Here is a 14,263-nt window from a genome sequence, read left to right on the forward strand (position 1 = left end):
GAGTACATAAGGTGCTGCTAAAGCTATACGGCTTGACTCCAAGCAACAGGTGCTTGCGTGTTCTTTAAAAATTGCATGCAAGCAGTCTCGTCATGGATGGTGCAAAACTACCTGAAATTAAATGGCGAGAAGACGGAGGTTCTGATTTTTGGGGACAAGTTGGACATTTGGTCAGGGGAGTGGTGGGCAGACTCCTTGGGCACTTGTCCAATTCCCGTCTCCCATGGGAAAAATTTGGAAGTTTTGGTTGACTACTCCCTTTCTCTGAATCTGCAGGTCTCCAGGGCGGTGGCTACCTGCTTTGGGCTAATTAGGCTCCTAAGGAAAATCCCACAGTTCCTTTCATTTGCTTCACGCAAACAAGTTGTTCCTGCCCTAATACTGTCCAGATTGGACTATTGTAATGCCCTTTATTTGGGCATTAACAAAGGACAGCTGCGTCACCTGCAGCTAGTGCAGAGTGCCGCTGCAAGGCTGGAGATGGATTTGCCTAAACACCACTCTGTCTCGCCTTCTCTTCTCTCTCTGCACTGGCTCCCCATGGACCGCAGAATTATGTTTAAAACCCTCTGCCTCACTCGCAATGCCTACTACGGCCTGGGTCTGGAGGGCATTAAAGGTTTATTTCAACACTATGCTCCCATTAGGAAACTCAGGTCAGCAAGTAAACATCTTGTTATCGTTCCCAGGTTCAAAAGGATGAGATGGGGTGGGAGAGCCTTTTCAATTGCTGCAGCTCAATTGTGGAATTCCCTCCCTGATGAAATTGCGGGGCAACGATAACTCGCGCTCTTTTGAAAGGTTTTAAAGACCTGTTTGTTCCCTTAGATGTTGGTCTGAGTGTGTCTTCTCCTGCCTGCACATTGCTCTATGGTTAGCACCTTGATGCCCTTGGGCTAAGTTAGCGCTCTATAAATTTTATATTCATTTATTCTGCGCAAGTGTGTGTGATTATGGAACCTGTGCATGATAGGAGTACAAGATGTGCCAATATTGTTGCTGAAAACTGCTGCCCTCTTGCTTTCCCCACTTTCCAAGTATTTTGCTTTCGTGCATTGTTATCGACTCTGAGCTCTGTGGGTCATGAATCGGAACCTCTGCAGGCAACAATGGGCAAAGTGAGAATCCAGGGGATCTTTATGGGCTAGATACCTCCATTTCTGTGAGTGCTTAATAATAAACTTCTTTCCAGAACAAAATGATAGAAATGCAAATTATACTGCAACCTTTGTTGTAGGCAGGAGACCTGTTGTATCTTTTAAAGAACATGCCAGACTAGACGTGTCGTGTACTTGACCACTTCTGCTAAAGGGGCACATGCAGGAAGGTATTCACGTATTGGTTCCAAGAAATGCGCTGAAAGAATAGCCTTTGTTATAGTGCCATGTTTCGAAGCACTACCTTGTCCATTCCATTTGGGGTTATCCTACGTGTATCGCAACATGACTTTCACCTTGCATGTTACCAAGCACACTAATACAAAAGCAAGAGGGACACAGACCAAAAAAGCCTACTCTGTCACTACGTATTACAGAAGACCTAGTGAGGATGATAATTTACAGCACTTTTCACCATATCATATGGCAACTACTGGTTCTGATTCTGCTGTGCAGCAGTTAATGTTTTACTTGCTATGGAATCCTGCTCCTATTGACCACTTCTTTAAATCGTCTACATATTTTTTTTCTGCAGATTTGGAGAAGGACTTCTGAGTCTTGAATTGCTTTTCCTTCTCCGTGGGAAAAGTCTGCCCTGAGTTCCCTTGCCCCATGAACTGAGTTTCAGCTACAAGTGGGCCTATGAAAGAAGCCGACCTGCAGTCACTTGCCAAGATGAAAACACGTTTCTTTACTGTCATTTGCTACCTTATCAACAAGTGGATTAAATTGTTTTATATTTTTTCAGTAAGCTTCGTTTTCTTTATTCCAGAACGAGCCCTTAATATTCAGAATAAATAAGTTAATCGTCCCATAATTGAATACGACTTTTAATAAGAGCAGCACTTTGAAACACTCATTGGACAGCATTCAGAATATTATGCTTCAGGCGATTCAGAAAGCCCTTCTGTTGCCTTTTTACTTCCTGATGAAAATAATCTCTACTTTTGTATGCCATGCTCCCATCGGGGATGAGGTAATAGTGCCTTCAAGTTCCCTTGAAGGCACTATTACCTGGTCTTGTATATTACCCAAGCTTCCAATGGTCTACTGGGTTACCCATTTTTTGTTTTCGTATAAATGTTCCAATGGGGAGCATGGTCAAGACTGATTTGCAAATGGCTGGGTCCAAACTAGGGTGGCATGGTGAGCAAACGGACAATGGATTTAACCCAGATCTGTGACTGGAGGTGAATGTTTGAAAAGTTTCAGCTCTCCGTCCATCATTTTGTTGTCGCTTTGAAACCCTAAGCCATGTTCAGAAATGTACCACATGAGGGAAAAATGCGCACATCCCCGATGGCTTGACACCAGTAACTTTAACATGGTTTGGGGCTGTTTCATAGTACCTAGTTGGTCAAACTATTTGAAGCAGCCCCATTGAGTGCAACATCACTTCCATCGTTCTCTTCTATGATGTCTGCGCATGAAGGGATGCCCTTCAGCCCTTGCATTGCATACTTAAAAGAAGCAGGCTACTCCCGAGGCAAGATTTGTTGTGGCAGATTGAGAAACCTCTGTCCAGAAGTTGAAAGTAAATGTCTTTCCAGGCCATTTAAACTGCACAGGGAATCTTAGCCTTGGCTGCAGCCTGGTTCCTTGCATTGAAAATTCTATAGAGAGGTCAGGCAGGCAAGGGTGTCTTTGAGTCTTTTTTAGGCAAATAGTGAGTGTGAATAATCTCTGGAGTGCAGGACTTCAGCTTTAAAGGTCCGTGTCAGTAGGACACTGTGAAGGCAATGTTGGAAGCCGAAGTCCTGGTCAACTGATATTGGGTCATAAGAGCGGAAGCGGATAGAGCCTTATGAAGTAAAGTCGAGTCAGGTGACCAGGTTGGTTAGAGGAGTTGATGGTGTGGGTGAGTTACGGATAGATGGGCGCCAACTAGGGCGTTATGATCTTATTTTTGCATCTAGCCGACATTTTCATATCTACTATTGTTCATGGTCACATGATCGACCAATTAGCTTTAAAATACGTTAACAAATGATTCCATAACCTGTTCTTCAAATGTAAGGAAGAAAATGCCACAGATCCCTCCGGCTGGATTCCATTCTTACCGAAGTCTTCGGGATGTGGCAAGGCTGGAAGCACCACTCCTGTGAGAAAAGTCCTCCTGACGAGCATTTAAAAAAAATCTTGATTGCAGATGTGTATTGATAGTGCAGTTTTCACTTTAACCTAATTTAAAGGAGTAAGAAACAGGTGACCTGAGCACCCTCTGAAGCCCTGGTAGATGGAGACGAGGTTCAGAGAGGCAAAATCTCTTTCGTACGCTCGCTACTGTATCTTGATTAATACCACTGATCCTTTATGTTGCGTGTTGCACAAGCTTTATTTGTTATCCGTAGTAACATGTTATTACTGCCTCCGGTTGCGCCCGAGGTCTTCAATCAGTGGGGCGCGACCCCCAGGGGGGTCGTGGAGTCCTGGGAAGGGGGTCGCAGAATCTGTCCGAGCGTGGCTTGCCTTAACCCATAAGTTCACCGAGGGGTGAAAAACATCAAAGCCTCATTAACACACAGAAGGTCTTTTAAATACCTGCGAAGTACTCTGGTGCAGTTGTGTGTGTCCCCGGGAAGCTGTCTCAGCCCGGCTGACACACACGAGGCTTGGGGAGGGGAGGGAGGCCGAAACCCTTTGAATTGGATAATACATTTTAAATTTAGGATTCCTGAAATGAAAAATGAATGTTCTGTTTTTGTACAGCGTTAAAATGAGGGGAATACATTTGAGAGTTTACAGAAATCCGGGAAGGAGATGCGTTGAGCTCTTCGAGTATACAAATGTATTCCCCTCCTTTTCAAGCTGTAATTTAAAATGCATTATATATATCGAGTGTATGTTGAACCTTGTAATTTTTCATAAAAAAGGAAATTAATTACTTTTGTAAACACGTTTACCTATATATGTTGCGTTCATTGATGTTTAAAGAAACATTTCAAGTTTAGTTATGTGAATGAGATTTCTATGGTATTTTTAGATTAGTTTCATTTACCAATGGTGCTAGAAGATTAAAATTAATATCTGATGTAAGGTGTTATTTGTAATACATTGACTCCACACCAAGCCAAGTTATTTCACAGCAGTGTGCAACTGCAAGCACCTTTTCTTTTGATGGACCTCTCAATGGGCTGCAAAAAAATTCAGTGCCTTAAACAGAAAAGAGCAGCAGTTTGCTCAATAGACGCATGTACATTATTGTCATTATAATCCAGTTTTCTCAATTCTGGATTACAATTAAATATAAACGGCAATCTTATCTATAACATGTAGAATGTATTTGTTTCTGTCATAGTTGTGAAAACAAATGCAGCCCAATAACAGGTTATTTAGAAAAACTGTACTAATAAATACGTATTCACAAGTATATTACTATAGTGCAGAGGCCAAAATTAAGTTTATGGTAAAACCTTCATGATAAAAGCATTTCATACTGCTTCACAGATTGCTTGTAACATTTACTTTGCGCAGGGAAACAACGCTACTATAGTCAATACATCTCTTCAGTTTTCTTTTACCTACTTCAGAAATTTACCCCTTGCGTCCTGGTTTTGGTAAGATAAGCAGGGCTTTAAGTGGGCCAGTTCTCACCAGGGCCTCTAAACGGGTCTCTATCGGGGTCTGTTTTGTGCCCTGGCACAGGCGATACATTTTTTTCCACACTGCAATGACAGCAGGCACACTGATGTGCGCTGCTCACTTCTCACTATTGGAGAAGTTACGGCATGACGTCATGCCAGGTGAGGTGGCTTGGACGCCGATGGCGATGGTCGCCTGAGAGCTCGGCTCCGGGACTGAGCCCGTGATTATCCTGCAGATCGGAGGCCGTGGGGCACCCTAGTCCCCGCAAACCGTCGATCAGACTGATTGGGAACTGCTGAGGCACCTGGTGCAACTCGAACATGAGTTGATCCGACGGAAAGTCGAAGTTTGTGGTCCCGCGGAGTGCGGCCCAACATGGCGCCCGGACCTCTTTGTCCCCTTGGTCGGGACCTTTGGTCTGGAGGGGCGTCGTTAGCTACAGCGCACCCTCCACCTTTTCATCTCCCTGTGATGTGATGGTCTGGGTGTCGCTCTGATCGGACTTTGGACACGGTGATCGCTCCTGGATGATCGGATGCCCACACTACAGTGGACCTCGACTCACGGACGCCTGGCGGCCCTGGCTGCGGTGCCGACCCCCTGAGCCGTGCCTGGCTGCATCCCCCCGAGTGACTGACTTCCATGGGCAGCACGGCGCCTTGGCGCCACAAAGTCTCCGGTGGTGTTGGAGACCCTCGTTCCAGATCCTCATCGGCCAAACTGGCCTGCCCGACCTGGCGCCGATTGTCCCCGCCTCCTCCTCAGTGCCCTCCGACGACGCGGTGGTGGCGCGGCCCGAAGTTGTGGAGGTCCAACAGGCCCTGGAGACGGAGATCGCCCGCCCTCGGCCCGAAGGCCACTAGCCGAGAGAGACATAGCCGACGCCCGCACTCGGTGGCGCCTCTGACTGGCTCTCCACTGTGTGACTCCTGCGCCATGGGGAAACCGAGGGGAGCCAAGGGGACCACCCCAGCCGCCTCAGACTCGGAGGCCCCGGACAAAGAAGAACGTGGGGACCCGGAGAGTTCTGGTGGTGCGCCATTGCAGCAACAATTTGACCGGGTCCTGGAGGCGATCGCACAACACGCTCGGCCCTCCAGCAGGACATTGCCCAGGTGGTGACGAGTCTGGGCCTCCTTAGAGCGGACCACGGCAAGCTTTCGGACAGGGTCAAGGAAGTGGAGGGCTCGATAAAAACCTTGGAGCCGGCACAGAGAACCCTGGCCGCGACGATGAAGGATGCCCTATCCCGGATTGATGCCCTGGAGCGGCGAGCGGAGGATGCGGAAGGTCGCAACAGGCGAAATAACATTCGAGTGGTGGGCCTGCCGGAGAAGATTGAAGATGGCGACATGGTGGCCTACTTGGAAGCCTGGCTACGGGACACGGTGGCCCCGGAGGGTCTATCCTCCTTCTACACCCTGGAGCGAGCACACAGTCCCAGCGAGGCCGCCGCAACAGGGCCGTGCCCCCCGACCGGTGGTAGCACGGTTATTGCACTTTCGGGACAGGGATCTCATCCTTAATGCCGCCAGACATAAAGGCCCCTTCAAGGTGGCGAACAGCCAGGTGAATATCTTCCCGGACTACACCTATGAGACCCAGCGCAGGCGGTTCTCATTCCTGGCGGTCAAGCGCGAGCTCCCGAGCGAGGGCATCCAATACTCGCTCCTGTTTCCTGCTAGGCTCCGCATAATTGTCGATGACAAGACTCAGTTCTTTGATTCCCCGGAGGATGTCTGTAACTGGCTCGAACTCTATAGAGCCGGAAAGGATGGCTTTGGCTCCTCATCTCAACTAGCAGTGGAGCCTGGACAGCGACGGCGGTCCAAAAGAATTCGGAGTCGCCGTGGCCGGTCAGGCGGACCCTCGACTGCGGAGACGTCGACGGAGCGGAAGGGAGTGCTGGAGGTGTTGTCTGCGCTGTCTGGCTCACGGGATGGTACCATAGAAGAGGAAGCGGACCTTGGTGACGAGGGGGTACCAACGGACTCGGAGGAATCGGTGACCGACAGTGTCCACACGCCAGTGATCACTCCGAACTCGGTTGAGGACCTTCTGGATGGACAGGGTTGAAGGGGTGAGCTGCGTCCATTGGGGTGGGGGCCCGCAGCGGGGGTGGCGGGAGTAGGCGATTGCTCATAATACCCGGGGAAGTGGAGGTGGGGTGCCCTGCTCGTGCCTTGTGGGTTTTCTCTTGTTGTTTTGGGCTCACTTTAGTCTCGGTAGCCCGAGCATCGAGGGCCCATTGCCAACGCCCAGCCCGCACCTGGCCCTTAAGGCCTTCCTGCGGTGGCGACTGCAGGATTAGTCGGGGACAGAGGGTTTGCTGGGGGTATGGTTTGGATGGGAACTAGATGGTGCTATTTGGGTCCTGTTCTGGGGAGGGTGGGCAAGGGTTTGGGTCGAACCGGGGTTGTTGTGTTTTGGTTGGGGAAAATGGACGCCATCAGTGCTGGGTTGATTGTTGCTCTTTCTTTGCTGGGGCCCAGATGGAGAGACTTTGCACGAACAATATGGGACAATGGCTGATGTTGCTAATGTGAAATGCATTACTTGGAATGTACGGGGGCTTCACACTATGTCTAGACGTCACAAAGTCCACGCTTATTTAGTGCGTAGAGGGGTGCAAATGGCGCTGGTGCAGGAGACCCATCTTAACAAGGCGGAAGGGGCGGCGCTACAGCGTAGGTGGAGGGGGCAGGTCTTTTGCACTTCGTACTCCGCGTATGCCAGGGGGGCGCTAATTTGGATCAGAGCTGGGTTTCCTTTTCAGGTTACGAAATCAGTGGTGGATCCGGAGGGTCGATATGTGGCCATTTCGGGCACTCTGGGGGGGAGGGACCTAAACGTTTGCTGTGTTTATGCACCCAATGTGGACCAGCTTGCCTTCCTTTCCGGGTTATCGGGCTCGTTGGCCCACTTCTTTTCCGGGCCCCTCCTGCTCGGCGGGGATTTCAATTCAGTAGTAGATGTGGAGAATGACCGCTCACATCCCCCCCTCCCTGACTCTCCGGTTCGCCGTGTGGCTAAAGGTAGGAGGGACTGGCAGACGCACTGGGGTCTGACGGATATCTGGAGGGCACAGCATCCCGACACTAGGGACTATTCCTACTTCTCAGGCTTGCACGAGTTACACATCCGACTGGACGGGTTTCTGGGCTCGGCAGAATTAGTTTCAGCGGCGGTCCGGTCTGAATATTTGACCAGGACCATCTCGGATCATAACCCCCTCCTTCTGGACCTTCGCTGGTTTCCGGGGGTGCCTGCTGTGCCCACCTGGAAGTTGCGTCCCGAAATCTTAGAGGACATTGTATTTAAAGCGGACCTAGAAGACAAGATCTCGGAATACTTCTCGTCCAACGGGGGCACTGTGGGTTCGAGGGCGATAGAATGGGACGCCTTTAAGGTGGTGGTCAGGGGCTTCTGCATTTCCAAGAAGGTAGGCATGAGGCGAATCATCCCTGACGATTTAGAAATGGCAGATCGGAAACTCCGTGAGTTGGAACTCCGCCGCCCCAGGTGCCCGGAACTCCAGGAACGCACGGCAGCGGCGAAGGAGGCGGTAGCGGCGGAGGTCGAACGGCTGCGCTGTTTCGACTATAAGGCCTATGCTGTTAGGTCCCTCGCAGAGGGGGATAGATCGAGTGCATTGCTGGCGTGGCTAGCTAATCCTACGCGCCAGACCTCTCTGACGACGGCCATGCGTACGGCGGATGGGACCGAAGTGCACACTCAGCCAGAGATCCTGAGCTGTTACCTGCACTACTATGAACGCTTGTACCGCAGTCGCTCTGCCAGAGACCCCGACCGGCTTGATGACTACCTGCGACCCCTAGAGCTCCCAATGGTGGAACCTGACTTAGCGAAAGCCCTGGGTTCCGACATTGAACTGGGGGAGATTCGCAGCGCCATTAAAAAGATGGCGAGGAATAAGACCCCGGGTCTGGACGGCCTTCCGGTTGAATTTTATGCCGCTTATGCTGATCTCCTGGCACCGAGGTTGCTGATCGTTTACAGAGAGGCGAAGCGGCTTGGTCGGCTCCCCGGCTCGATGTGCGAGGCCTTAGTGGTTCCCCTCCTCAAGCCGGGAAGGGACTCGTCCGATCCGGCGTCCTACCGTCCTTTATCAATGTTGACGGTCGATTATAAAATACTGAGCAGCATCTTGGCATCGAGATTGCTAGGTCACATGAGCTCTCTGGTGCATGAGGACCAGGCTGGATTCATCCCCAAGCGAAACACGACCATGAACATCCGTAGGCTGTTCCGCTTGCTGGGAGAACCGCTCGTGGACGCCCCATGCCCGGTAGTCCTCTCGGTAGATTTGGAGAAGGCTTTTGACAGCCTGGAATGGGACTACCTGTGCACAGTATTACTCCCATTCGGCCTCGGGGAGGGTTTCGTCAGATGGACCACGGTACTATATACCTCGGCGTCGGCCAGGGTACGGGCAGGCCCGCTGATCTCCTCACAATATCCGGTGGAGAGAGGCACGAGACAGGGTTTTTCATTATCCCCGCTTCTCTTCGCGTTAGCGGTGGAACCTCTGGCGCTGCTGCTCCGGTCGGGAGCCCACTATAATGGCTTATGGACGCCTTCGGGCCCACATTGTCTCGCTGTACGCTGATGACCTGTTGCTCTTCCTTGAGGACCCGGTTGCTGCCCTAAATGGAGCTGCGACGGCGCTCACGGCGTTTGGGGAGGTCTCGGGCCTTCGGGTGAATTGGGCTAAGACCTGTCTTTTCCCGGTTCGTAAGGGTACACCTAGCCCTGATATCAGTAGAGAGATTAGGTGGGAACCTGACTGCTTTAAGTACCTGGGGGTGTACGTCTACCATGAACCGTCAGACCTCTTGGATGGAAACATAGCTCGCAGCACTCGCGCGCTGCGTGGTAGCATGGACTTCTGGGCTACTCTACCGCTCTCGGTAGCTGGACGGATCGCATTGCTTAAAATGGTGGCGCTTCCCAGGCTGCTATATTATTTCCGGGCGCTGCCGATTTGGATCCCGCCAGCCACGTTTCGACTGTTACGGTCAATGGTGGTCGGATTCCTCTGGGGTTCGGGCCGCCGAAGAGTGGCCCTCAAGACCCTGACGAGGCCGAAAGCTGAGGGTGGGCTGGCGGTGCCGGACTTTGAAAAGTATTACTTGGCAGCGCAGCTGCAGACTTTCACCCAGGAGGTCGCCAGGGAATTCCGAGGCCCAGAGGATAGGAGGGGCACAGGGATAGCTAGGCATGTTCTCTCCTTCATAGCGCTGCGACAGCGTTTGGCCTTGCAGGACTTGACGCTTGAAGAGAAGACCATTCGCTTGTGTTGGAACCGAGCCCACGCCCGGGGCCAGTTGCGGATACCGTATGCACCCGAAATACCTCTGGGCATGCTGACGGCCCTGCCTCATGGCGGTGATTGGTCACGATTAGCGGATTGGGAGGACGCGGGCCTACAGTTGGTGGGGGACCTTTACGAGGACGGGGCGCTTTTGCCCTTTCAGGAGCTCATTGATCGCTTCGAGGTTCCTCGCGGCGATTTTCTTTTGCACTCGGCCCTGGTCCGAGCGATTCAGGCGCACTGGAAGCACGGGCAGGAGGAACCTCCTACTTCTCCGGTGTGCCAGTACGTTATGATGTCTGCGGGAACTGTTAAGGCGGTCACTTGCCTATACGGCAGACTGCTCAATGAGGGGTTGGCCCCCCTCACTACTTTAAGAACCCGTTGGGAGGAAGACATAGGGAAGGAGATCCCGGAGACGACCTGGTCCCAACTCATGAGGCAGGCCTGGAAGGGCACGCGCCACGCCCGCTTTCAATTGGTCCACTACTACATACTCCATAGGGCATATCTGACCCCGGCGAAGATCCAACAATATTTTGCCACGGACTCCGCGGACTGCCCCAGGTGCCAGGCGCCTGATGCAGACCTTCTTCATATGTTGTGGTCCTGCCCGGGGCTGTCCTCCTACTGGCTGGAAGTGGGGGATACCCTAGAGGAGGTAACGGGGAGATCCTTATCGGTTGATGCGGCAGTGGGGCTCCTGCACTGGTTCCCACATACCCCCAAAAATAAAATCACTAGTAAATTCATTGATCTGGGGCTTCTCCTTGCTAAACGGGAGGTGACCAGGAATTGGAAGGCACGGGTTGGTCCAACGGAGGATCGATGGCACAGCGAACTCTTGAAATGGGCGGCGGGGGAAAGCACGCTGCGGTACCAGTTAGCTAGGAGACAACACAACGAGAAGGCGCAGGAGGCAGCTCTAGAATGGGAGACATTAGTGCAGGCCCTCAGAGATTATTGCGCTCCCAGCGATTCCGAAAGTGAAGATGCAGCTCGCCCTGAGTCCCGATAGACGATTGCACTTTACATGTCTGCTGCTTTCCTCATGGGTCCTCTCACAGATCCTACTACGGCTGTTACCGTGCACTGATGGCGGGGTTGGGGGGGGTTTTGGTTTGGTTCATAGTGTTTTGAGGGGGGGGTTTTCTTTTGGCTTTCTTTGTAGGATGGTTTAGAAAAGCAGATGACGGATAGTGGATCATCCGGACCGGCTTCGACTCCCTGTTGAGTCCCCATTGGATATCGCCGCCCGACCCTTGGGTTGTGGGCTAAATGGCTGTGTAATGGTTCATCCTGTTGGGGGACGGAGGGATGTATTCTACTAATTTTGATTGAATTTATAATGCTGGTCGCTTTGGTAAAATTTACTGATTCCTGCAATAAAAATATATTTAAAAAAAAAAAATGACGTCATGCCAGGTGAGCACATCGATGTGAGCTGCTCACACTACTCACTTCTCACTAGTGGAGAGGTTACAGCATGACATCATGCCAGGTGAGCACATGAATGTACACTGCTCACACTACTCACTTCTCACTAGTGGAGAAGTTACGGCATGACGTCATGCCAGGTGAGCGTTGTAGGGGAAGGGAAATCCTTTAAAGAGAGTCATGCTCTCTCTGGATTTCCTTTCTCTTTTCGAGACTCCGGAGCAGCAACATTGTTGTGGTGTTAACAGGGCTTTAAGTGGAAGCTTTTTCAATATTAAATACATCAAGCCAGAGTTGCTGCTTATTTATCTTATGCAACTAACAACCATTGACAAAGCCAATAGTCCTAACTTGTTGTAGGTATGGTGTTACTTGTTGTATTATATATCTGGATGAAATGACAGAAACAGCAAAATACAAGTTGGGTGGCACACTATGCTAAGCACAGATTTTTAGCTTGTGTTTTTAAGCCACACCCTTAATTACATTGTCCACAACCCTTTGCGAGACCCCCCCTTCAGTTTTTTCATCCCACTTAAAGCCCTGGAAAGTTTTGTTAAAACCAGCACACATGATTAAAATACCATTGCATAAAACGTGTAAGCAGATTCTCGGACTCTCGCTCTTCCCCCATTGAACGCAATGAAGTGTGTAATTACTATTCTAACCCACGCGTTTTGATAGTAGGGTAGGTTACTTCTACTTTTGGTGTAGGAGGTTGATAAACCATTTGCTATAGCTTGTAACTTGCATTACCATAAGGCAGAGGTCTTCAATCTGTGGGGTGCGACCCCCCAGTGGGGTCGTGGAGTCCTGGGAAGGGGGTCGCAGATTCCCCAGCTTCACTTGTCCCTGCAAAAAGACAGCCCTCCTACCCTGGGAAGGCTAATTTAGATCATTATCAGTTGCTTTGCCTGCCTGAATGAAAAAGGCAAATGTGCCTTATCAGGTAATCTGCAAGTGTTAAGGATGCTTGGGAGCAGTCTGGCTCTTTGTGATGACAAAGATTTGTTCGGCCCAGTGACGGTCATCCAGCGACATCGGTGAGACCAGAGCTGAGGTGCAGAGTGAAGACGGTGCTCTTTGCTGTGCTGACAGATCACGGTGCAGATGATAGTGCCAGTTGCAGGGAGCTGGTGTTGGTCAGTCCAGACTGTGGTGTGGGACGGGACAGTGTGTCGAAGACTTGCGAGCAGTGTCCCCAAGTCAGGGTTGCTGTGTGAGATGCAGCAGTGCCCTCTGCGGTGCCTTCAGGACACGGAGCCAGCGACAGAGCTAACCTCAGAGTCTGTGACGGAGTCGGTTGCTTTCACCCCTCTATGGCAACTGAATCCACGGTTCCAGAGGCGGTACCCAGAGGTATGTGAAGACTTTGCAGTCCCTTTGACTTCAGAGCAGGAGGCAGGCTCTACTTCAAGCCCTTGGAGATACTCAGCAACAAGTAAAGAAAGTTTAGTCCTGTCCTTTCAGTGCCCAAGGCAGAAGCAGCAACTGCAGGCCAACCCAACAAAGCAACAACACAGCAAAGGAGCAGTACTCCTCTTGGCAGTTATTCCAGCTCTTCTTCTTGGCAGGTTCCTTGATTCCAGCGAGTTCTAAAGTTCTGGGGTATGGGCCCCAATATTTATACTCGGTTTCTCTTTGTTCTTTTGAGCAAAGAATGTCTGTGCCAAACCCAAATCAGTTCCATCCTCTCTGGCCCAGCTCCCTGGCAGGAGGTAGTGACAGTATTGTCCAAGGCCTTCCAGGCCCATTCAGGTGCCAGGAAATATCCTCCTCCTACTATAAATACAGCCCAGGTCTATTTAGCACAGCCCTGACTCCTCCAGGAAAGGCTGGACACACTTTGACCCCCCAGTGGCTGTCTGATGAAAATGCATATCCCCAGCCCCTGTCACTCCAAAGCCAAACAGTCAATCCAGAAACCCAGCAGAGAGACACAGGATGGCTAAGCAACAAAAGACCTACTTTCTAAAAGTGGTATTGCCAAACACAGAACATAACAAGCACTGGCGTTGCCAATAGGTCTCGCAGTAGGGAAGTTGGAGCTATTACAATTGCAAATAACAATGCCTTTTATTTTTGTTTTCATTTTAAAAACATAAAGGGGTTTGTCATTTACAAAACCAATAGCTCCAACTTTCCTACTGCGAGACCTATTATGCACTGCACAGTGTGGGTGAAAGTGGCACTGCGTGTGTGTGAGTGGCTTTGAGTGAGTTGCGTTGCGTGGGTGAGTGGCGTTGCATGTGTGAGTGTTGTTGCGTGGGTGAGTGGCGTTGCATGGGAGAGTGTCGTTGCGTGTGTGAGTTGCGTTGCGTGGGTGAGTGGCATTGCATGGGTGAGAGTGGCGTTGCGTGTCTGAGAGTGGGCTTGCGTGGGTGTGAGTGGCGTTGTGTGTCTGAAAGTGGTGCTGTGTGGGTAAAAGTGGCACTGCGTGGGTGTGAGTGGATTTGCGTGTGTGAGTGGTGTTGCGTGTGTGAGTGGCGTTGAGTGTGTGAGTGGCGTTGCGTGTGTGAGTGGCGTTGCATGTGTGAGTGGCGTTGCATGGGTGAGAGTGGCGTTGCGTGTGTGAGAGTGGGTGTGAGTGGCGTTGTGTGTCTGAAAGTGGTGCTGTGTGGGTAAAAGTGGCACTGCGTGGGTGTGAGTGGATTTGCGTGTGTGAGTGGCGTTGCGTGGGTGAGTGGCATTGCGTGGGTGAGTGGCGTTGCGTGGGTGAGTGGCGTTGCGTGGTTGAGTGGCGTTGCGT

The 14,263-nt window shown here is 51.0% G+C and overlaps 1 protein-coding gene across 1 annotated transcript in view; it reads left to right on the top strand.

Moving 5' to 3' along the window:
* Positions 1 to 1,906, top strand: part of PRIM1 (DNA primase subunit 1) — a 51,729-nt gene extending 49,823 nt beyond the window's left edge. Inside the window, exon 13 of the mRNA XM_086959764.1 lies at positions 1,693 to 1,906. Within this exon, the coding sequence (XP_086815890.1) occupies positions 1,693 to 1,712 (20 nt within the window). The 3' untranslated portion in view covers positions 1,713 to 1,906. The remainder of the gene's footprint in view (positions 1 to 1,692) is intronic.
* Positions 1,907 to 14,263: the final 12,357 nt, after the last annotated feature.

This window comes from Lissotriton vulgaris, chromosome 1_1 (assembly GCF_964263255.1).
Source record: "Lissotriton vulgaris chromosome 1_1, aLisVul1.2, whole genome shotgun sequence".
NCBI classification, from domain to species: Eukaryota; Metazoa; Chordata; class Amphibia; order Caudata; family Salamandridae; genus Lissotriton; species Lissotriton vulgaris.